Source organism: Micropterus salmoides, unplaced genomic scaffold (assembly GCF_014851395.1).
Source record: "Micropterus salmoides isolate LMB-PRFRI ecotype aquatic unplaced genomic scaffold, ASM1485139v1 Ms_hic_scaffold_3, whole genome shotgun sequence".
NCBI classification, from domain to species: Eukaryota; Metazoa; Chordata; class Actinopteri; order Centrarchiformes; family Centrarchidae; genus Micropterus; species Micropterus salmoides.
In genome coordinates, this window is record NW_024042261.1 from 40,732,740 (window position 1) to 40,755,739 (window position 23,000).

The following is a 23,000-nucleotide window of genomic DNA, read 5'->3' on the forward strand; positions in this document are numbered from 1 at the left end:
TATTTGTTCTTTTCATATCCAATTGGGAATCCAAAACTGGAAAATGAACAAACGATTCGTTATGGTATTTATTTATGAATCCAAAACACACACACTCACACACACACACACAAAAACTAATAACTGCTTCTTTTTTGTACTTCTACATCACAAATAGGAAATGAAAAAATGGGCCACAAACCAAATATGATTTTGATATTTAATGTGTCATATTTGTTAACGAAGAACAAGTTGTTATTTATTTTGTAGTGGAATCCCAATTGAATATGAAAAGAACAAATTATACACAGGGTATAATAAATTGAACTGTGAATAAAAGTGAAATGTGTGAGAACTTTACTGTAAGCAGAACCAGGCACTTTTCGAATGAACTGGTTCAGATTAAGTCCATTCAGTTACCTGCGGGCTTCCACTTGCAAGAGAAAATTAAAAACGGAAACCAAAAAAACTTACAGTTTGTTCCACTTGATTTTCAATGTTCATGGACATTAGAAAAATTAGAAATAGTTTTGGATTAAAACAGAAAACTAGATTATACTTTAGTACCATGACCCTACTTAATATCATTTATAGCACTCAATGTTGAAGCTGGATTGAATGTCTGTGGATGAATTAAAGAAGAGTTTAATTTGTTTGGTAACACAACAACTCTGGATATGTAACAGTGGGTAAATCATGATCTTTTACCTAATTTTTATTTTTATTTTTATTAATTTCATCAGTGCAGTGTCACATCTGTCTGCGTAAAGCGCATGTTGGGTTCAGTATTGGGTTCAGTATTTAATGATTAATTATGCTATAATCAAAACCCATGTTAAGTCGGGACAAAGGAGTCGAGACAATTGCTCATAATTTGAGACTATACCATATTTTCTTTGGACACCCTAACTCGGACCTACTTTTTCTTTAGTAAGATAAAAATGGAAACTGACTGAGACTGAGTTGGCTACTCACATACAAAATATTGAAAGAGATAGTGCAACATTTAGCTTATTTTGGGATTAGAAGATTGATACAACTTGCATGTCTGCAAGGCAGGACTTTTTCTTGGCTGGGAACATTAACAAAGTGTTCCCCGGCTCCCTGGCAACTTGACAGAGCAAATAAATAGTCCTTTGGACAAAGGCAGTTGTTTTATGCTTTTTCCAGTGTTCATGCTAAGCCAACCAGCTGCCTTACAGACATCATAGTGGTACTGATCGTCTTATCTTACTCTTGCCTAAAAGGTCAATTAATATTTTTCCCAAAATGTCAAAAAATCCCTTTACGTTTGCCAGTTGCTTGGAGAGAGCCAGGGAGTTGAGTAAAAATCAATTCACAAAATCATCAACATGTCTTAGATGGCTTTAAAGTCTTTTAGGCATCAGCCGTTCTGTGCAGGAAGCCTCTGCGCACTGCTGAATCCCGTGATCCAAGTGTCCATCCTTCATATTACCTGCTGTTTGAGAGTTTGCCTTTAGATGCCCTTTTAATACTGATGGCCACACAGCAGGCAGCCCAGCACACAAATTTATGGTCCCAGCAGCCCAGTTGAATGTTGACAGTGAGAAGTGCTGGATACCAACTGTCCTGACAGAGAAATTATTTAGGAAAAAAAACCTAGCCAACTTTCCCAGGATGAAGAAGCACAGCTACTTGTGTGCTAAAATAGTGTTTCTAAAAAGTTGGCAATACTGCAGCACACACCGAAATCAGCCAGTGTGCTTTAGGATGCACTCTTCCCATGTTCGTGTCATATCAGTTCACTTTAATTGAAGTGTGTCATGACATGTTTGTTTTTTAAGTCTCACAAGAAAATCATTTTGAAATGACACATTAATTTGGCTTATTGTCATAAAACTGCAGCCCAGCAGTGCGTGTCCTGTTACAGTATGTATTCAGTTACCTTTGTTTAAATGCCAAAGAAAGTTACCTGGATTATCTGGGTTAGAGAAAGCATTTGAAAGACTGTGAGCACTGCCAGGAAACTTAATGCAATTACTATCAGATAAAAGCTGAGATCTATAGCTTCTGTACATTGACGCCCAGTATGGAAGTGGGAAGTAAATTAAATTGTGATTTTACGGACAAAAAATCCATTATAGTACTTACAAACAGATATTCAAAATGTCCTCAGTCGACCCCATAAAGTCTTGAAAAAAAGTAATTACTCAGAGTGGAACAGCCACCAGGGGCAATTTGGTGTTCAGTGTCTTGCCCAAGGACACTTTGACATGCAGCCTGGAGGAGCCAGAACTGTTACACTGAGTAGCAGTATATAAAGCAAGTAGAGCCAACTTATATATCACCATATTTAAAACCAAAAAGCTACACATTTTAGTACCCAAAACAAACATCCAAGTACCAGGAACATACCCAGAAAAGTCACTGGAAGAAGAATTACAGGAAAAAACACCTCGGCTCATTAGATCATCATTACAATTTGTTATGATGATGTAACAACACGTCTCTAGAGTTCAGGATGGCAAGCAATACAAGCAGTCAGACATTTTTTATCTGATCTGGTTGAACCCCTATTCAGCCACATTATCCAAACCATTGAAGTTGAAAACAAATGTTCTGACATAAATGCTGGATTTTCAGAACAACATGCTGGTTCAAGTTTGACCAACTATACTTACACACAGTTTTTCAATGTCGTGGGCAACTGTAGTGGGCCTTTTGAGTACATTCACCTACATTTTCATGGACAATTACGTGGTTGAAAGGATTATATAGTTAAACTAGGAATTTATTTACAGCCCATCTGGTCGTCTGACCCTTTGTATTGCTTGTCCATCTAATAATGTTATCACAGATGTTATCATTGCCCCAGAACCCACTAAAGAAGTTACTATAACGAAAAGCCTACAAAAATAGGACCTAGATTTGAAAACAAGAAAAATGATTTCGAGTAGATGCTGTGCATTGTCAAAGAAAATAAAAGACACAATTTATAATGCCCCTATGTGCTTGACTATTAGCAAATGAGATGATGAAGTGTGCACAAGGACTGAATTAGAAAAATGTGGGTGGTGGCTGCCGTCCAGCTGGCTCTTTGTGACAGGATGTGTGTTGCAACCAACATGAAATTTAGAAAACTGATGTGAATTGACTCCAATAGTGATATTAAACATAAGTTTAAGTCAACAATAATCACACAAATCCAAGCTATCGCGTTCAATTTGAAATCATTGCTTTTTCTTTTTTTTCAGAACGTGACAAAGAGCATGAGAGTCTTCTCTTGGCACTAACATCTTTCAAAGATAATCTGTCCCTGATCTCAAAGTGTGTAGCGTACATGGCATCATCAAAAATTCAGCACCTTACATCAGCATCAACAAAGAGGTACAGTATAGGCGTGGGGCCTTTGCAGTGTTATCTCTGTTGAGGAGGAGCTGCAGTGAATGCCTGTTGAGTCTCTGTTGCAACACACACAAGGTTTTGCAACATGGCCAATGTCAGCCTAGTCACGGCATATGTCACCTTAACCAAATTGTAAACTGGGTTTATGTTGGGTTTTTTTGGCTTTCCACAGTTGCTTCCACTTCTTTGGTGTTTTGTGGCTTGTGTGTTTTTTGTCAGCAAACAGCAACTCCTATAGCTTCTTGTCCCACAGATATCTCAGAGAGCTCACAGTGACAATTTTAATTGCCCTAAATTCTTCTTCTTACATCACTCACAGGGGGGGGAATTGTGATTATTATTATAGGTTCTATAGACATAAAGGCTGTATGTTATAGTTATTATATTTCACAGACAGGAAGAGAATGCTGCATAAAACAACATGCATAATTTATAGCACTAGGCAGTTGTGTGTGCGTGAAAAATAAGTTGTCTTGCTCTGTGGTCACTTTTCTTCCCAGACTGAGTGTCAGAGTGGGGGACTCTTCTCTGAAATAGTTTTTTCACTGAATTCCATTTTTGGTCTAATGGTTCCAGGTAACCGACAGCCTCAGCCATTTCTTAAAGAGGAAGCTCACTAATGGACTTTCAGACTGCGTAATTCCCCTGGTGAAACTTGTCTTAAGACAAACACAGACTGACTTTCCTGCTTCACGTTGCTGCCACCTATATTAACATTTGATATTTTCTTGGTCCTGAAACAGAACATGTTCAGGAAGCTACAGATGTGTTTTCTGTGTTGAAGAAATCGCATGTGCATCTGAACACCCTTGTCAGTGCACACCCACTCATTTTTCCTCTCTGTATCTTTTCTTGTATTGATGACACAAGCCACCACACTGTGGAGTGGTGAAATTCCCCTTGAGCAAAGAAACATTCTGCTAACCTTTGCATTAACATCTGCACTATATGACTCACCACCAGCATATTATCAGGTCGCCCAGGAACTAAATGTAGGACAGAGGTCACTGTGGTTACACAGCCGAGGAAAGAAATGTATATTTGTTTCTTTGACTCTGAATTGGAGCCTCGTGCTGCACAGAAGGAGCTCAGGGAGAAAAGGATTGACATTAACAAAAGCAACACCTAATTCTGGGTGCTGTTTGAGAGAGATGAAGGCTGTGGATGGAGATCCAATCAGATTTGTGAATCCTCCTGGATCAATACACTTCATTGGACAGCTCCTTGTCAAGCAAAAACATAAAGCTCAACATTAAGTGTGTGTTGAACTGAAATGTACCTTCAGAGTTACAAGAAATCAAGGCTGGAACTTAGATTCTAAAAAAGGGCAGGGTGGTGTGAAGATAAATGAGAAGTGAGAATTCAGACGAAATGAACGAAACACAACATCAGTAAACATGTTACTGTGTACATATACTGGATCACCTCATCCAAAACTGAAACTTTAGTTAGTTCTATTTTGGTAAACTGTGCTGTTGTATCATATGTACATGGATTCACAATCATAAAAACTTTAAGCAAGATTATGTTTAAGATTATTAGCAAGTTTTTCTTTGTTTAATCAGTACATTAAAGAGGTGGTATTGTGCTTTTTGGCTTTTCCCTCTCCTTTATTGAGTTATATATATATTTTTTGTGCATGTAACAGGTTTGCAAAGTGAAAAAGTCCAGCCCAAAGGGAGTTCCCATCTCCCACAGAAAACTCTGCTCTGAACTGCTTGAAAACAGCTCGTTTGTAGTCCTGCCCTTCACTTCCTTTACTTGTGACATCACAATGAAAATGCGTCATAAAGCTTGCCAAGCGGCTAGCAGAGGTCAGGCACACCCTCAAACCAAGCTAGTCTGAGCGGAGGCCCTTTGGCTCGTCTCGCCTTTGTTTGGGTTTCCATTGTAGAAATGTTGTACCAGTACCTACTTCCTTTTGTTCGTATCACCTCACCTCCATCGAGGTTCCAAGCAAGCTGAGGGATACTAAAATGTAATGTGCAAACACGACAGACTGCTGATTGGTCAGAGAGAATATTCACTATTTACTGCATCATCATTGCTGCACCAGACAGAGGCCAGCAACAGGAAGTTTTATATTTTACAGTTTTCGTATGGAATTTCATCACTAAATCCACTTCTGAGAAGTTTTGAGGTGAGAAATCAGCTGCATAGATTTTGAATATTGACAGTTTTACGAGAAGTAATCGCTGAACAAAATTATGCTTGAATATTTTCGGAGTTGAGGAGCTCCGCAAGTGGCTGCGGTGGAAGCCTGCGCCAACCCGCGGGAGGAGCGTGTGAGGCCGGCCAGCCGCCCGCTCACAGAGCCCTCTGCTCCCACCGTCACACAGACCACTGCAGCAACAACGGCAGAGCAAAATACCAATTTCATACCGCTTATCTGTCTTTACATTCTGAGTAATGCTGAAACGTTTTAACTTAAAAAAGATAAAGCTGTGTGGATCGCTGGTGTGTGTGTCGCAGTTGTGTGTGGCGTCGCTATGACGACAAGCTACGTACTATCTGTGGGTACTATCTGCAATGGAAAAAGGAGCAAAGCCGAGTAGAGTCGAGTCTATTGATTTGCGCTATGGTAGCATTTTTCAGTAAGGCAGCATAGATCGTCAGAACACCGGCAACAGTTCAACATTTAGTCCTGATGGAAAGATGTGGAACATGATGTTGTGGACTTGAGAGTAACTTATACCATCTGCTAGGTTACGGTCGCAGTCTGAAGCGGCTGTGATTTGGATCACACTTGTTTCTTACGACCCGCCCTTCTCTGCTTCTGATTGGCCCTTTAATGAATTATTTTTGATAGAGATCTGATACTTGATACTGTGGTAAAGAATGTTAAAATGTTATGTAAAAGTTGTTTTACAAAAAATTTAAACTACTAATTTTAACTTTAATATTCAAGCTTTAACTACAAAGAGCACTCTGTCATTTCAAGCTTTTTTTCCTGAGAGTTATCTGTAAATATAAACATCAAAGTATTTATCCCCCAAAACGCAGAAGACCTCCAGGACTTTTTTCAGCCCCAATTTATGTCTGCAGGTCTTACTTTAAGGCTTACAGCCCCAACAAACCTCCACCAAGAAGTAAAGCTTAACGGTTGAGAGTGCATTGTAAAACTGATTCAAAAACATGATTCTGACAAGTGAGTGGGACCTGCCCCACGTTAAATTAACAGATGATAATCTATCAGTGTTGTGTTTACAGCTTTTTTCGCCTGCCTCCAAGTGGGTTTGACAAACACATGTGAGATTGACATAAATCTTCTCACGTTAATAGAAGGCAATTCCCTGTATTTTCCAAAATGTTGTGATACTCCTTAAAAGACTTGTGCAGCACTGCAGCATTTCTCTCTCTCCCTGTTTGCTCACTCCTGTAAACAGTTCTCTCTGAAAGGCCTGTAATCTCCGCTCTGCCTCGTCTCATCCCTGTGTAATGATCTTGCAGTGAAACAGGATCAGGAAGAAAGATTTGGGAAGAGTCCTCCAGGACCAACAAGATGGAAAATAATGGGTCCTAGAGTGTAGACATCCATTACGTGGTCTGTTTTGTGAAAGACACAGCAGTCATCAGCCCCAAATAGCATCTTATGTATCTCTGTCAGGATGTACCCATTTACACCAACTGGGTCCAGGTGCCAGAAGAGTCTCAGCCATCAGGATATCTAGAAGTATTAGACCTGAAAAAATTAGTTGATTAATCAATTAGTGCAACTATTTTGATAATAGATAGTTCCAGCTTCTCAGTTGTGTGGATATGCTGCTTTTAACACCTCGACGCCGATTGTCGCGAATTCGCATCATAGCTCTTCCTTGCAGACTGCAAGCCAAGATAGCACATGAATTCCCCCAATGCCTGTTGGTGCATATTCAATACATACCTAGGAACCTTTTGCAAGCCCTGGATTCTCGTTTATGCCTGTTGTCACTAATTTGCATCATACCTACACATACCTGAATTTATATATTTTCTATGTTCTATAGAGAAATTAACAATCTTCACTTAATTTAACATCAGCTTGAAAGCAAATGAAAACACAAATTATTATTTTTTTGATTGTAAAACAATTCAGGTGTTACGGTGTTAATACTTTTATGTGATAGCAAATTGAATATCTTGTTATCTTTCTGTTTTTAAGATGCTTTATGACTCATTACTGAAGAAGCTTTTTGGATGACTGACGGAGATGTAGAAGTGATGAAAAATGAAATAAACAGTTTAACAGATATAGTACGGACATAGTAGTTTGAAATGAGTCCAGCTACAGATTGCAAAGCAGCAGAAGGTGATACATACGTGTTTGCACGTGTACAACATGCAGTGTATGAGTAGCTTTCTGCATATGTTGTGTATACATCTGTACAAATGTGAACATGCTGGAGTTATATGTCTTGAAGCATGCTCACGGTTTGTTGTTTCAGTGCTTCTGCATTGGTATGATTCTCTGTTCTCCTAAATAATGACCCTGATCCTTGCCTCCTGTACACTGTTCCTGGCCTGCCCTTCATCCACAGACTGATGTGCTAATATGCTCCTGTTTAAGGAGAGCCTGACATATCATCAGTTATGGCCCCACAGCCAGAAGTGCTTGGAGAAGACAGCTTGTGATTAGTGTCCCTCTTTGCAGGGCTTGAGGTCTGCTGAGAGGACCATAAGAGGCAGGGTGGCATGCAGAAGCAGGGGTGATGGTGGTAATGTGGTGAGACACAACAAGGGCGAGGGTGGTGGCAGAGCATCTGAAGATGCACGTCTGTTTGAAATGTTGTCTGGCAACACTGCATGATGAATACAGTGTACCGTAACTCGGTGTTGAGCACAAGTTGAATCTGTCATTGTGTTTGTTAGTTATGCCAGGAGGGCTAAGATTAATTTTTACGTTAAATATTATTTCAAATAACAAATTGTTGCAAGAATAAGGCAGGGTAAATGTCAATTCAAGTCTATGTGTCCGTGTGGGCATTACTTTCTACATGTATACTTCATGGAATAAGTGAAATGAGTAAGAATACAACAGCAATTCTGACAACATCGATTGTGCAATTCAAGAAATTACACACAACCACAAATAACATGATTACTTCCTAAAAAGCACAGAACATCTGGGCGTTGTTTTGTTCCACTGTGGACTGTGACCACTCCTGACACATCTAAGAATATGACGCTGTTCCAGAGTTTCAACGTTATTATGGCATCGAGCTCAGCTCAGAGCTTAGAAGAATCACAAGAGAATTGCTGTTGTTTAGGCTTTGCATACGGGCAGCCTCTCCCTCTCCCTCTCTCTGTCTGTTTTGTGGGTGTATCTGAGAATCAATATGTAAGGGACCGCATCCGGGTAAGTTTAGCCACTTAATAAACATGTACGGGACATAATCTGCCCTGTGCCTGATACCTCTGGTTTGGCCTGCCTCTGTTGCTCCCCCTGGCCTCCCTCACTATGTCTCTAGATTATTAGTTTTCAGCCCAGGCCCTAGCAACAGAGAAACATTTACACCAATGCACAAAAGCACTCAATCAGCACAAGCCATTAATTAGTTCACTGTTTGTTGGATATTTCATGGAGGAAATGGAGAATTGTTGATAGAGAAGAGGAGCGAGGTGACAAAGAAGCTTCCTGGGCCAGCTGCTGCTTCTCTCTCTGCCCAGGGTGTATAAGCAGCCAGCTGCTGCTGTCTGGGCTGCCTGTCTGCAGCCTGTCATACCTTAAAGGTCAAAGCAGGAAAAAGTTGGGGTTTTGTCATGTAGCATTGTCTGCATCTGTACTCGGGAACCTAATCTGAAAATTAAAGGTGTACTCCCACATGTTAACACGTGTTTTATTGGTATAAAGAGTGAGATGTTGACATTTGGTAAAGCCTAACATAACCACAGTTTTAACTGACACTGATACTAAACACCCGGTCATGTGTTCTCATCTGCTTTTAACACCAAAGTGCCGACACCTCCGTCATGTAACACTGTTACAGAGGCTTTGATCTGGTTTGATTTGGCTCCATCCAGCAGACAAAATGTTTAATCTTGGGTTGACAGGTTAACAAAAATTCTGTCCAGTGAACAAGCTACCTTTTGGAAATATTGATTACGACTGTTTATCAATATAGTGAGGAGAGAGCAATGATGTTGAGACCAAGCTGATGAGTTGGCTACAGATAAAACTACATGCTGAGTAGCTTGCAGGGAGTGAGTGTGAAGCAGGTCATTTATGTTACCAAAGCCGCTATGGATAATAAAGGTTAAAATCTGAGACAGAAAAGCAGCAGTACTCTGCATCCTGACACCTAAACTGAGGACACACCATTTTCTAGGCCTTACATTTGTAACCTAGGAATATTAAAACTTTGTCTAACCTCGAACATCTCTTTCTTCAGATTGCAGGCTTTATCAACGCCATTCACCCATTTTGTGGCGACACAGAGAACCTGACAGCCTTCCGCTTCTACGCCCTCAACCCCATTGTGGATCCCTGGGTCTTCATCATCTGCCGCAAGTCTGTGTTTCGCCACCTTTGCTCTCTGCTGAGCTGCCGCTTCAGCAGAGGAGCCATGAAGTCAACAGCACACTGTGCGCTGTCTTTACCCCTTGACAATCACATACAGTGCAACCCCCCAGATGTGACAGTTCCACAGGCCAACATGTACCCAAATTTACCTCCGTGACCTAACAAAAACCCTCAGCTGTGCAGGGTGTCTGGAGGCTGGGAAACTTTCAACTCTAATAAAAATTGGAATGAACTTTTACATTTGCATAAAGGATTCTTCCACTCCTTTACCTTATAAGGCACACAGACTTTGGCAAAGAATAATGTGTCACAATGGAAATCTTCTTTCTTTCTCTATGAACTAACTAAAAAATTATTGCACTGGGTCTTGAACTTCATTGACTGATGGAAACTGTTGCAAGGAGAGATGTGCCATAAAACAAACAGCACTGTAACTTAGCACTAAGGAACACATCAAACCATATCATGCCTATGAATAATATACTGTAAAATAAGAAATATGCACTCGGGTAATCAACATGCATGAATGTATACTGTCTTCTTTTTTATCTTAGCCTTTTCTTTAAGACACAGCAGATAACCGTCGGTTAATGGATTGTCCTCATCTACAATTTCTAAGACATGAGATGCAGGTCACTCTCAACATGAAAATCATAGTTTATTTCCCTCGCTTTCATCACTGGGGGCGATGACATGTTCATAAATTTCCCCTGACCAGAATTATGATGTAGCAGTCATCAGTTACCGGTCAGAGTGATCCAAGAGAGAGACATGTATTTTATTCAACTGAGGAGAAGTTTATTAAAAAATTATTTGATCACCAAAGTTATCGCAACTTATCCATTCTGGCACCAAACAATAGATAAGATACGGCAATCCATCCAATAGTTGTTGAGACATTTTACTCAGAACTAAGAATGTGAACCTCGTGGTGGCAATCGACAAAAAGTCAGGGGATCAGTAGGCATCTTTTCGGGAACATGAACGCCTGCACAGAACTTTATGGCCATCCATCCAATAGTTGTTGAGATATTTCACTCAGGACCAAAGTGGTGGAAAGACAGACCGACACTGCCATCTCTAGAGCGACACCTGTTTTCTAAAACACACATCTTATAATCTCATATTGCAGCATTGTTCCGCCTGCAGTGGAGCGCAGACCACTAGTACTATGAAACAAATAATATACAGTATGTGTACCAAGAATATGCACCATATCAGAATCTCATCTGTTTGGCTGCTGTAGTCAGTCAAAAACTTCTTATCCAGACAATTATGTCACTGTATTGCCTGAACATTTGATTCCACCCTTCCTTCTCATTTTCACTGATTTCTAAGCTACTTATGATGATTATCTGTGAAGAGTCTCTCACATTTGAAAAACTCTGCTGCTGCAAAATGCACTGGGAGGATTAGTCCTTTGTTGTTGTTGTGACTTTAATGATGTAACTGCATTTAATGTAGCACATTTATGCCTTTTCACTGTTCTATAATGCTGTATCTCCTTGCAATGCTTTGGTTTATACAGTGGAGTGCAGCATATATGAGATATATGGATAACACAGATAGTGATTTGAATTTGTTTATGTTTGTTTTTCGGCTGCATTGCACATTCACTTTACACTTTATAGTCCTTAAATGCTCAATCATGCATGACCCGAGGTAAGTCAGACACATCACCACTTGTACAATTGGTCTTTAAGGGTATGAGGATTTGAGTAGTACAGCCATTAAAATTAATGAAAGAATACATTTTTAGAAGAAAAAAAAATTGTATTCTTTATACAGTACACATTTTGTTCATGTGAAATAAAGTATTAATAAAGAAAAACTGTCTCACAATGTCTATGTCACTGTTTATGCTGTTATATGTGATGTTCAACACTCCTACATATTAAAAAACATACTGCTCTCTATCTCAGTTCATGTGTAGTTCCTGACTGTCATGAGACCTGAACACATTTGCTGTGCGTTTACAGTAAATGAAATGGAAGCAGTGCCAAGATAAACAGAAGATGTTTAAGTTTACATGATCATTTGTTTTTGTCTTGTTAAACTGTAACATCAACCCTGACTTCAGCGTGACATTTATTTTACTTTCAGTGCTATGTTAAAACAGTTGCCATACGGAAAGGTGGAAAGCTACTTTTAAGAAAACAGGTAGGGAAAAAATTTAATGTCTTTAAGTGATGACATCTGAAATCCTTTTATGTTCCAGTATATCAAGTTTCCGACTGATGTAAAATTCAGATGGTACAGTGTGTAATTGTTTGTTTGTGAGTTACTATGGAAATTACATTTTCCCCATAAATGTGATTGAATTTTTAGACATACAACAGCAAACTTCCGATCCCTGTTAAACTCTGTGTTCTTATTCATATGTTCACCATTATGGAGGAAATTTGGCATGACATTTTCGAGGGCTATGCCTAAAAGATTTTGTTTCTGTAGGCAAAATACCTTTGTGTTATGTTATGTTATGAAGGAATTAGCCCTTTAGTAATCACAAGTCATAATGCAGTCTGAGAAAAGCAGCCCGAGGCCCAATACAGTCCTAAAGTCTTGCGTCTACGTAAAGTATGCAGGCTCTTTGACAAAAAGAAGTCCTTTACCCACCTGCCTTGTTGCTCTCTGCGAGCACATGCAGGATCTGAGGCAATGTCGCAAACTTTGCAAAATCTGTTGCAGTGAAGTTTAAAAGAGACGCCTCCTTATCAAACCGACCATCCAGGATTGGGCCCCATGGTGCTTGAGAGAATAAACATTAAACTGAGTTAGCAAGATTTGAAATCAACATCATTCTTTTAAACTTCATTCTTTCCACGTTATTTGTGCCCTTTTTGTGTCAGTACACTTTTTAGTCACCATCTATGTTTAGTGTCCACAGTATTTAGTTATTTCAATGTTCAATTTTTCATTCTTCATGTTGTAACAGATGCTTAATACATGTAGTGTGCATATGCACACAGTTTTCTTGTGTCTTGTTTACAGTAGTTGCTCAATTTCCCTGCATTAGTTTGAAGTTTATCTAACATTTCAAATTAAATACAATACCACCGGCCTCTTAATCTCTTTTGTAAGTAAGCTGCAAACATGTGTTAGCCCACATTAATCCTGTGTTACCTACACACCAATAAACAACAACTGCAAAACTTAAGTCAGAAATAATGTCAGCATAATTTCTTAGGGGTTCTCCTATAAAGTGTAAATTTCGAAAATTTGACATGTTTACAAATAGTCAGATGTGTGATTCAGAGTAATAGCAAGCGTTGAAGTGTTGAAAATGACAGATAAATATTTACATTTGAAAGTGCTGGTTTATGTGGGAAATGACGAGGCTCATGCAAATAAAAATGACATGCAACATTAACAATATTGAATTTGATAGCTGATTGATGACAGCTTACTATGTAAACAGTTTAATTTTTATGTATTAATATTGGTTTTCAATCTTTAGAAACTTGTTTCTATATATTGACATCAAAGTCTTATATAAAACGTTAATGGAGCAGCAATTGTTACTGCAGCACCACCATGTGGTATGAAGAACTATGACTGACATCCAGTTTTGGAAGTGTACACTAAAGGAATAGTTTCTCCTCAGGCAACCACTCTTCAGTGACAGCAGGCTGGCAAGGAAGTTAATATGCTCTGAATCAATTCCCAAACTTGAGTTGCTCAACGAAAGATAAACCGCAGGGTGTGGGAGAATAAGAATTCACATACAAGAGTAGTTAGGATGTGGCTCATATGGTTTGTTTTATCAGCAGCTCATACAAATTGATAACATGGGCCACATGTTCAGAAGAATTACTTCTCAGAAATGAAGCATGGAATTTCAAATACTTTCTTTGATGTGGGAAAAAAAAAAAAAAAAAAAAAAAAAAAAAAGAGTTTCTATGTCTGCTTTTACATCATGGAGAAATAACCTCTCGAGTACAGACTATCAACATGTTTATTTCAGTTTTTGTTAAACACCTTGCAAGTTGTCCTTGCCCAACATAAATGGTAGTTTTTTTCAGCACAAACTCAGCTATAAGTGGGACGAACGGCAAATCTGTAAGGGAACCCAGCTAATTTTTTTCCCCCTTTTCATTGAAAGTCTATGTATGGACTAAATCCGTGAAAATATATTTTCTTTAAAAACAATATAAAAACATAGATGGCCTACAGATGCTCGCAGCTTAAAGCCAGAATTAGCACGTTCAACTGGTAAGCTGGGAGGCTTGTCACTATGATATATAACTAAAGTTATGTTACCATAAATACGACATGCTCTGTGTATTCAGCGATGAATAGACAGACTCCAGAGAGCAATATCCTGACCACAAATGATGCCACACAGAACCAGTATTTTATTTTCTTTGACCTCTGAGCACATATCAGTCAAACACAATTGTGTCCAACATTTATCACCCTGTGAGAGGAAAACTCAAATCCCAGTAGCTCAATGTCCACACATCTAATTAACAGAGAAGCTCTAGGAGTAACTTCCTGCCTCAAACAGTTTGATGACGATGGCTTCGTGGGGCTGCAGTTCCAGCTTTTTCAGAGTCATCGACCCCAAACGGTCCATTCCTGTGCTGGTCACAAACACTCCGGCTTCAGGCAGGCTCGGGGCCCAGGCCGGAGCCAGGGCATGGAGCTCAGGCCCAACATTTAGCAGAATGAGGAAGTGGACGCAACCCCAGAACGCAAGAAAGCCAGGATCGGAGCAGAGAAGGAGAGGCAAGAGTAGAGTTGGAGGGGCTGGTGGAGAATTAAAGGGGAGGAAAGTAAGAGTCCCATACAGAAGAGCTTCTTCTCTGGCTCTGGAGCGACTGAGGGAGGTAAAGAGGGCAACAGCTGAATGCTTCATCTTCTCCTTATCCTGATGCAAGGATGGTAGAGATCAGTGGCAGATTTTTACATACAACCTACCCAACAGCTGCTTTGTGTCTATAAATACAGCTTTACATGACCTGAACTGATAGGACTCATTCAGATTACTCACTAAATCGGTGTCTGTTGGTTCCGTCATCTCTCCATGTGATGCGCCTGCTTTCAGAGACACATTCTGTATGGCAGAACGGTTTTATTTATAATATGAACTTTTTAAAATGGATAATTAATGGACTACAAATTCTCAAGCAGGACTTCACCTGAGTTTGGCTGATCTCGTCATACTGGATGGCAGGTGATCCTGGCAGTGTCATCGTCAACACCAGGAGTAATTTCTTCAAGTCATGAGATGCTTTACCTTCAACCTGCAGAAACGCATAATAGATTAATTGTTTCAGTAACTTTTCAAGCAAAAAGGCCAACTATTTGCTGGTTCTAGTTTCTCCAATGTGAGTTTATCTCATTGTAATATGTTCTTTCTTTAAGCTTGTAAATTGGACAAAAGTCACAATGGGCTGTGCTAACTTATGATGTGTATTTCTCACTTTCCCTGATGTTTGAGATGGAATGATTAATCAAGAAAATAAATCTCCCAATCATCTTCCAATCATATAAGAACGGGTGCAAAATTTCAGGAATGTAGGGAGGGAAATGCAGAGGGAAAGTAAAATTACACCATCACATCCAATCAGTATTTAGTATTGTTTACGCTTTCAACATTTATAATAAAATAATTGGACAAAAACATTGCTCAATTGTAGCTTGTTTAAAGCTTAATTGTTATTCAGACTAGTTTGCCACCAAAATATAGTAGAACTTTCTTGTATATTGAATTATGTTCACAGACATATGCATGTCTTACTGTCCAGCTGGGCCATATAACTTCTTCTCTTGCTTGCAGGTGTGTCTCTATAGCAGCAGCGACTTCCTTGGCAGACAGGACATGACGCGAAGACGGCAGAATTGATTTCATGACCACATCCACCAGTGTACCGTTGTTTAGAGGAGGCAGACTGTCTCTCATCTGTTTAACCACCACAATCCTGAGGAGACCACAGACACACTTTAATTACTTTGCAGCTTCATTTTATATTGAAACAGACCCACATCTGCACGTGTAACGATACCTTTCCTCTTCCTGACTGCTGAATTCCTTCAAGATGCCTCTCCACTCCAGCAGAGTCTGAAATGTAAATATTTTAGTGAAGTTTGTGGAAATTGTTAATAAAAAAAAAAAAAACATTTTCGGAGCACCGTTTTACCTTTTCTGAATACGCTGCATCTGTGTCACAGATTGCAAAACCTGCTACACCCTGCTCCAACCAGAACCAGAGTGCATGCTGCAGAAACAGTATTGTCATGTTTTAGGAAATCTAGCATCACTGAGAACATGATAAGTAGCATGACGAGAGTGTAGGTTTTAAATATACCGAGTGGTTTGATGGCTTGTCTGCGTTTCCTGCTACATCCTGAAGTCTCAGCAGATCCAGTTTACAGAAGTCAACCACCACTTTGAGGCCTGCAGGACCAATACAACTCGTAACATCAAATCATGCAGGTGTTAAGTCTACCTTAGTGTGCAGGCTTTTTGACAAAAATTAGTCCTTAACCCACCTGCTTTGTTGCTCTCTGCGAGCAGATGCAGGATCTGAGGCAACGTCGCAAACTTTTTACCAGTTGAAATGAAGTTTAAAGGAGACGCCTCCTTATTAAACAGACCCTCCAGGATTAGGGCCCCTATACCCAGGGACCTGAGGAAGGGAAGCTGCTCACACAGCGCTTGAGAGGACAAACATTAAACTGAGTTATTAAGATTTTAAAAACATCATTCTGTTTAACTTAATTTTTACAAGCTTTTTGTGCCAATTTTAGTCTCACACTTTTAGGTTACCATCCATGTTTAGTGTCCACAGTATTCAGCCCACAACATTATCGCTGTGTTGCCTACACACGGTCCTGATGAGGCAAAAAAGTTTTCTGCCCTGAAGAAAGAGCCATGTGAAACTCTTTCATGCCAAGAATGACAAACGTTGGCATTAGCTCAAAGCTAATGCTATGTCAACTGGGTTGTCCCAATTTATTTTAAATGTATTTGGGAATACAGAGCTCTAAAGCAAGTCTGAAGGCCCGTCCTTAAGCAAGCCCCTGTGTCAAGACGTTTAAAATCTTCATTAGCAGCAAATCTGGGACTAGATGGTATTCTAGCATATAATACACTGGAAAAGGGTGGGAGGGACTGCAGGTTAGGGCCCAGCAGCTCATATTTTTTGCCTTATGGCCTCCCCAAGCAGGTAAATCCAGCCTGTGACAAAACATGTCATTATAAATTTAATTATAGCATGTCATGTTCTTGCACCATGAACCTTTTGTGTTGAATTGCAAACATGTTAAAAGTGAACTACAAACAAACCTGTGACAGGGACAGCCTATAAAGATCTACTGCATAAATTTGTGATCCAAGACTGTCTCGATCTGCCTGGAGACACTGTTATACTATCAAGTGACCACCAGGAGGCAGGTAGTCAAACTGACAAATCAAGAAATCTAGTTGCACAGGGACCTTAACTGGGACAATGCACATTGTTTTGGGGGCTAAACCAAACAAACTTTTTTTTTTTTTTTTTTAAGTGATACAGGTTATGTCCTTACCATTCATGTTCCCTGACCCCTCGGCGTGTTCCTCCATGTACAGGTCTAGCTGCAGCTGGTAGAACAGCGACTTCTGCCACCACGTGAGCGGTGTAACAACCGGCCGGGGGCTCACCACTACGATGGCGATGGAGGTGGCTAGCATGGCCACCCATGACAGCCAGAACAGCAGCACCAGGTAACAGCGCACATTCCTCCACCCCGGACCCCCCGCGGTGAGCTCCAGCTCCTCCTTGGTCATGGGCTGCCACTGCCGGACCGGCTCCGGGACGAGCAGAGGGACGGATTCCGACACGCCCACACTGCCGGACAGCCCGGGACCTGGCGCGCTGCCGTAACCGTTGTCTCCTGCGTTAAGAGGCATCCTGCCCGGCTGCAGGTAGGTGACATACTATAGTGTTAGATGAAGGGGTTTGATTTCAGTTTGGATGAACATGACACTCAAATTGTAGCAGGCAGGAGGTGGCCAACTGTTGCATGGCTGAAGTTTTGTTTGGACCTGTTCGTTTAACCTGTTTCCATACCGTGTTGTCTGTCTCTTCGACGGCCTCTTTATTAGTATCCATGTGAACCACTGAGGGACAACAGTTGGTAGCCTGACACAGGTGCTGCAGGAATCAACGTGTGTAAACACTCAGGGTGCAGCTATGCAATGACCTCCAGCCATTCCCCCCTGGCATTACCTCTTTTACACAGGTGTTTCAATTAAATAAATTAACTGCTTTGACACGCTCCAGGTCAGGTGACCTAAAGCCAAAAAGTGATCACAGGCCTTTCTTGTTGGCCAATAAGGTCCTGTTTTTCATAATTTTGTCTCAGAACAGCATACTGTAGGCTACAAGGTGGATAAGACAAGATATGTGTGGCCTTGTGTATTATCTGAAACTTATCATAAAGTCAAGAATATGCACTCTAGACCGCAGTAAAGGGTCTGTTCACAGTCACAATGTGCTATGTGCATTGAAATGGTTATGGTCACTGTAATGGTTCCCCCTGTTCGTAAGTGGCTGCCCAATCTCAATGAAACTTTGGAAGATACCCACTTGATTTTGTCTAACTCAGTCTCATCTTAGCATAATCCTTTATCACCATTTGCCAGTATGCATTTTAAAAGTCTCTCACAGGGATAACAGGAACTCCTGCTCACGTATAAAACATTTTAAGCACTCCGATAGCTAGCCCAAGCATTTTTGTGTCCCAAAGCAGACACGCACACATTATAATAGAGGCAGATATTTAAATTAAACCTATACTTTACAAAAAACAGAATTGGATTTAATTTTGTGTACTGTACTTTACTTATATAGATGAATATCTATAAAGGGCAAAGAAATTACATACGTTTAAATAAATAAATACAATATTTCTACAATAATGTAGAAATGCATAAATAAATAAAAAAACTTAAAAATATAGAAATAACCCTTTTCATTACAAAAATGTGTTTATTTTCAATTATTTATTTCTGCATTTATTTATTTATATTCATTTTTTGTTCTTCATAAATAATTTTATGGATGATTAATTCATTGCATATCTAGCTATTTTCATATTTCTTGTATTGTTTATTTTGACTGCTATTATTATATCAGTCTGACATCCCTTTCATCACATCTTCCTTGTTCCATACTTGATTACTCTCATCATATGTTATCTTTTTTATGGACAGATTAAGTTAAATTAAAGTCATTTAAATTCCATTAAGCTCAATAAACACCTGATACCTCTTTAGATAATAATGAAAAAATGCCTTGGCATGGTTGTTAGTTCCTTTGATACGTAGACATTTAACCGATACAAGCTTTACCTGGTGGCCATTAGGCTTTAAACAGCTGCTCAGTTTGTCCGGATCACCAGGAAGAAACACAGGCAAACTCAACACAGGAAGGCTCCAGCCTGACTAGCCAGGTTCAAACCCAGAGCCATCCTGCCGTGCACACTAACCACTTTGTCCCCAGGTTGCTCATCTAAATACCACACGAACACGGTCACAGACATTACTCACATTTTTCTGTCTGACTGAGGTTTCTTTGCCTTTCCCCTCGGGCCCTCTTCTTCTTTTTCTTCTTTAACTTTGTCTGCAAGTGTTCTCAGCTGAGCAGTGCCTTCCTGAGTTGAATATTTGAGTGATCTGACTTGTCGGGAGTGAGGAGGTGAGAAGGACTCTCCGTCCCCTAAAAGCTCTGCTCACTCAATTAATACAGAGGTGCTAAGCCTCACCACACCCTCACAACACACTGTGAAGAACCCATGACTGCCAAAGCAAGCCCCCTAAAGTCCCTCATGTGTTAGTTTTGACTTTGACTTGAACTATCTTGTTTTAATTTGTGTAGTATTGATACAATAGATAGGCTTAGTGAGGAATAGTGACGCTTTTAAAGAGAATTTTTATTTATCTCCTGTATAGTCTGTGTGCTGAATGTCCTAAACACTTTTATTTGAGTTTGAATGTTTGAATGAAATGTATGATTGTATGTTCAAAGCCAACATTTACATCATTCCCACTCTGTTAGTCAACAACCAGCCAATAGAAAGGGTTGAATCATAGATACCTCGGGACAATAATTGATCACAAACTTACCTTCCAACCAAACAGTGAAAATATTGTGTGTGTCAGCACCTCCTTTTTGAGGAAGCTCCGCAGACTTCAGGTTCACCAGTCAGTCCTGATAGCTTTTTACAAATACGTAGGAAAACAAGAAATCAGTAGAATGAAAAATAGCTGAAATTATAATAATTAAGAAAATAATACTATTAAATTATTAGTATTATATTAGAAACTTATTTGGCATATATTATTTGATAATGGATCTATGTCAACGACATAATATTGTAAAATGAAACATGTATCAAAAACACTGGTTACCACAAAAAATTATCGTCATTATAATCATTATATAGTATCTAAAACTTTAGATCTATAATAATGGAACAAACTGTGAGCAACCTTTGTACAGGCTATACAAATAAGTTTCCTACAAGAAAACAACTTTTAAATCACACAGTAACGTGTGATTTTTTTTCTCTATACAGTGCTAAAGGGGCCCAAGTTTAATGAGGTATGTGTGATAGTTCCTGGAAACATCTCATCCTCTTTCCCTCTTTCTCCCCATCTCTTTTCTTCTGCTCTCTCTTGCGTTCTTCAACCTTTTGTGTCTGTCCCTCTGGCTTTCTGCGGTTATGTTCTTGCTATAACAAGTCATTGCTATCCTTTGCAACCTGACAGTGTTGTGCAAACAAATTTTTTACTGTGTGATGCTGGGTTCCATCACAAGACTTTCTGATACCCATGTGGCCCACGTGCCGAGGACATATTGAGTGCTGTGCTTTTTTGTTTTTGAGTGTGTTATTTATTGCCTTAGAAGAAAGGATGTCAGATCATGTGTTTTCCGCACGTACAGTTTGTTTTGTCAGCCACACATTAAGGTAAAGTTAGCTGCCTTAAGCATCCAGAATGTGCAGATAATGTGTCAGTATTTCCCCAGGCACCTTATGGTTAATTATTTTTAAAGACTCCCTGTCAATAACAAATAATTTTAGAAAATATAGTGCCAATATTACAGAAAAAGAACACAATTGGTATTTTGACTTAAATTTAACTTTTAATTGACCGTAAAGCAAATGCTCAAAGAGAATATATTACATAAAGAATCATCGTTATTTTAGTGCTAGTCTAAAATGAAAACATTTAAGATGGTCTCCATGGAGAGGGTGAAGCTGGTGCTGATCCTGTTTCCATGGTAACATCTTTAGTTTGAGTCCTCCTCCGATCCTTCAGTGTCCTGAAACACACAACATTGAATATCTACTTTGTAGACATGACTTTGTTTTCCAGGCTTGCACTTAAAAATACATCAGCAAGTACTTTTATGCCGTTTTAAAAATCAAAGGTGGCAACTTATGGTTTAGTTCATTTTCAGAGAAGTTCGTGAATATATAGAATATATATATATATAGAATATATAGTTTTCAGCATCCATACTCTCATGTCAGCTGGTGGAAGATTTTTATTGGTATTTTATTTTCATTCCTATGGCCACAACTAATGATTATTTTCATTATTGGCTAATCTGTCAATTGTTTTTGCATTGAATCGATTACTGGGTTACAGTAAATTGGGTTTTGGACCGTTGGTTGGATAAATCAAGACATTTAATGACTTCACCTTGGGATCAAGAACATGTTCACCTTTTTCTGATGTTTTCTGGACTTAATTATTAATACAAAATTGGCGCTGCCCTACAAAACTGTAAGTTAGGCATATTATTGTGAGATTTTGGAGATTGTTCTAAATAGTGCTGTAGTCACTGCCCAAACCGAGACCAAGTCAAGACCAAGACCAGCTCTCCACATTACAAGACACACAATAAGATGTGGAACGAGATCATAGGTACTTCTCAAACTGATCTGAAAGATCCACATTCCCTTTAAAACACCCACATACAAACACTGAGAGCTGAAACGTAACGTAAGCATCTTTATTCAACGATCCTTTTCCATGCTTACCATCGCGGTTACAGTCGTTAACGGTAACAACACATTTTTAATTAGGGTTATTGGTTGTATTTGAAGCAAAATGTTTTACTTCCAATCAAAGTTAGGATCTTAACAAATAAATCAATGCAAAGCAATTTATTGATATTCCCAAATGGTCTTGGTGGTTATGGTCTTGACTGGTCTTGAAATAAAATCCAGAGTCCTCAATGTCCAAGACAGAGACAAGACCGAATACAAATGCAGTCGAATCCGAGACAAAACCAAGACCATCAAAAAGTGGTCTCAAGACCAAGTCCAGTCTCGAGTACTACAACACTAGTTCTAAATGACTGTTCATCTAATGACATTCAAATGTCACGTGACTCATGTGTTACCATCGGTTCCTGAGTTCTGAGAGTCATGATGTGTTTCTGATATGCTGAGATGATACAGTCTCGCCTGCAAAGGGAGAAACAGTGGTGTCATGTCAAAAGGATTTCTGGTTTGATTCCTCCAAAATTAGTTTTTTTTTTATTGCTCAGACTCACTTGCTGGTGATGCCTCCTCCTGGTGGAAGCCCTGGAATCTCTTCTGCAGCCAGGAATTTGATCACATACAAAATGTCAGGGTCCTCCTCGCTGGACCTCATCGACTGGATAATTTCTGTGAAGGGAGATAGCCAAAACAATATGGGATGAAAAAAAATCAGGGAGCTAACAGCGGTCTAAAGTACACTGCAGAGTGGTTTGGTGTGGGGGTTTGCGGAAAAAGCACCTTCCACTTTCATATCGATCTGTCGCTCCAGCTCTGCCTCCTGCTGCAGTGCCTCCTGTGACACCTGGGGGGCGCCAGGGAAGCAGACAATGATGATGCTGATGTTGTCCAAGCTTCCCTGCAAAGGCAGAGAAACAGGATTATCAGATGCACTAAATTGGTAACTTAGTGCGTTTACATTTTGATCTTCTTATATTTTACTTGTGTATGCTACTTTATACTTTTACCTGGTAACAGCCATTGTTCCTGATAAATACTAGTTACTCTGCAGATTAATTAATTAAATATATATAGATATAAATGATATATTATGACTTGTTATACAGTATAATTAATTAGGCTAAAATATAAATAATTTAGATTAGCTCCACCTCAA

General features: G+C 39.5%; 1 protein-coding gene and 2 long non-coding RNA genes across 4 annotated transcripts; 1 reads left to right on the forward strand and 2 right to left on the reverse strand.

Annotated features, from left to right (window-relative positions):
• The first annotated feature begins 2,601 nt into the window (after positions 1-2,601).
• On the forward strand, positions 2,602-11,758 carry LOC119883446. The gene is made up of 2 exons (XR_005440647.1): positions 2,602-3,327; positions 9,714-11,758. It is a non-coding gene; the product is annotated as an uncharacterized LOC119883446 (long non-coding RNA).
• Positions 11,759-14,176: 2,418 nt separating this feature from the next.
• On the reverse strand, positions 14,177-18,033 carry LOC119883488 (4F2 cell-surface antigen heavy chain-like). Of its 2 annotated transcripts, none has more exons than XM_038694159.1 (10): positions 17,899-18,033; positions 17,375-17,747; positions 16,340-16,504; positions 16,156-16,244; positions 15,988-16,065; positions 15,853-15,908; positions 15,588-15,768; positions 14,986-15,090; positions 14,838-14,900; positions 14,177-14,714 (listed from the first exon to the last, which is right to left on the reverse strand). In XM_038694159.1, the coding sequence occupies exons 1-10, from the start codon at positions 17,938-17,940 to the stop codon at positions 14,325-14,327; spliced, it is 1,542 nt and encodes a 513-aa protein (XP_038550087.1). In that variant the 5' UTR covers positions 17,941-18,033; the 3' UTR covers positions 14,177-14,324. The 2 variants fall into 2 exon arrangements, with proteins under 2 accessions (XP_038550087.1, XP_038550086.1); XM_038694158.1 differs by having other exon boundaries at positions 17,375-17,765.
• A 2,921-nt stretch (positions 18,034-20,954) lies between these two features.
• Positions 20,955-22,307, reverse strand: LOC119882669. The gene is made up of 2 exons (XR_005440535.1): positions 22,246-22,307; positions 20,955-21,156 (listed from the first exon to the last, which is right to left on the reverse strand). It is a non-coding gene; the product is annotated as an uncharacterized LOC119882669 (long non-coding RNA).
• Between the last annotated feature and the right edge of the window lie 693 nt (positions 22,308-23,000).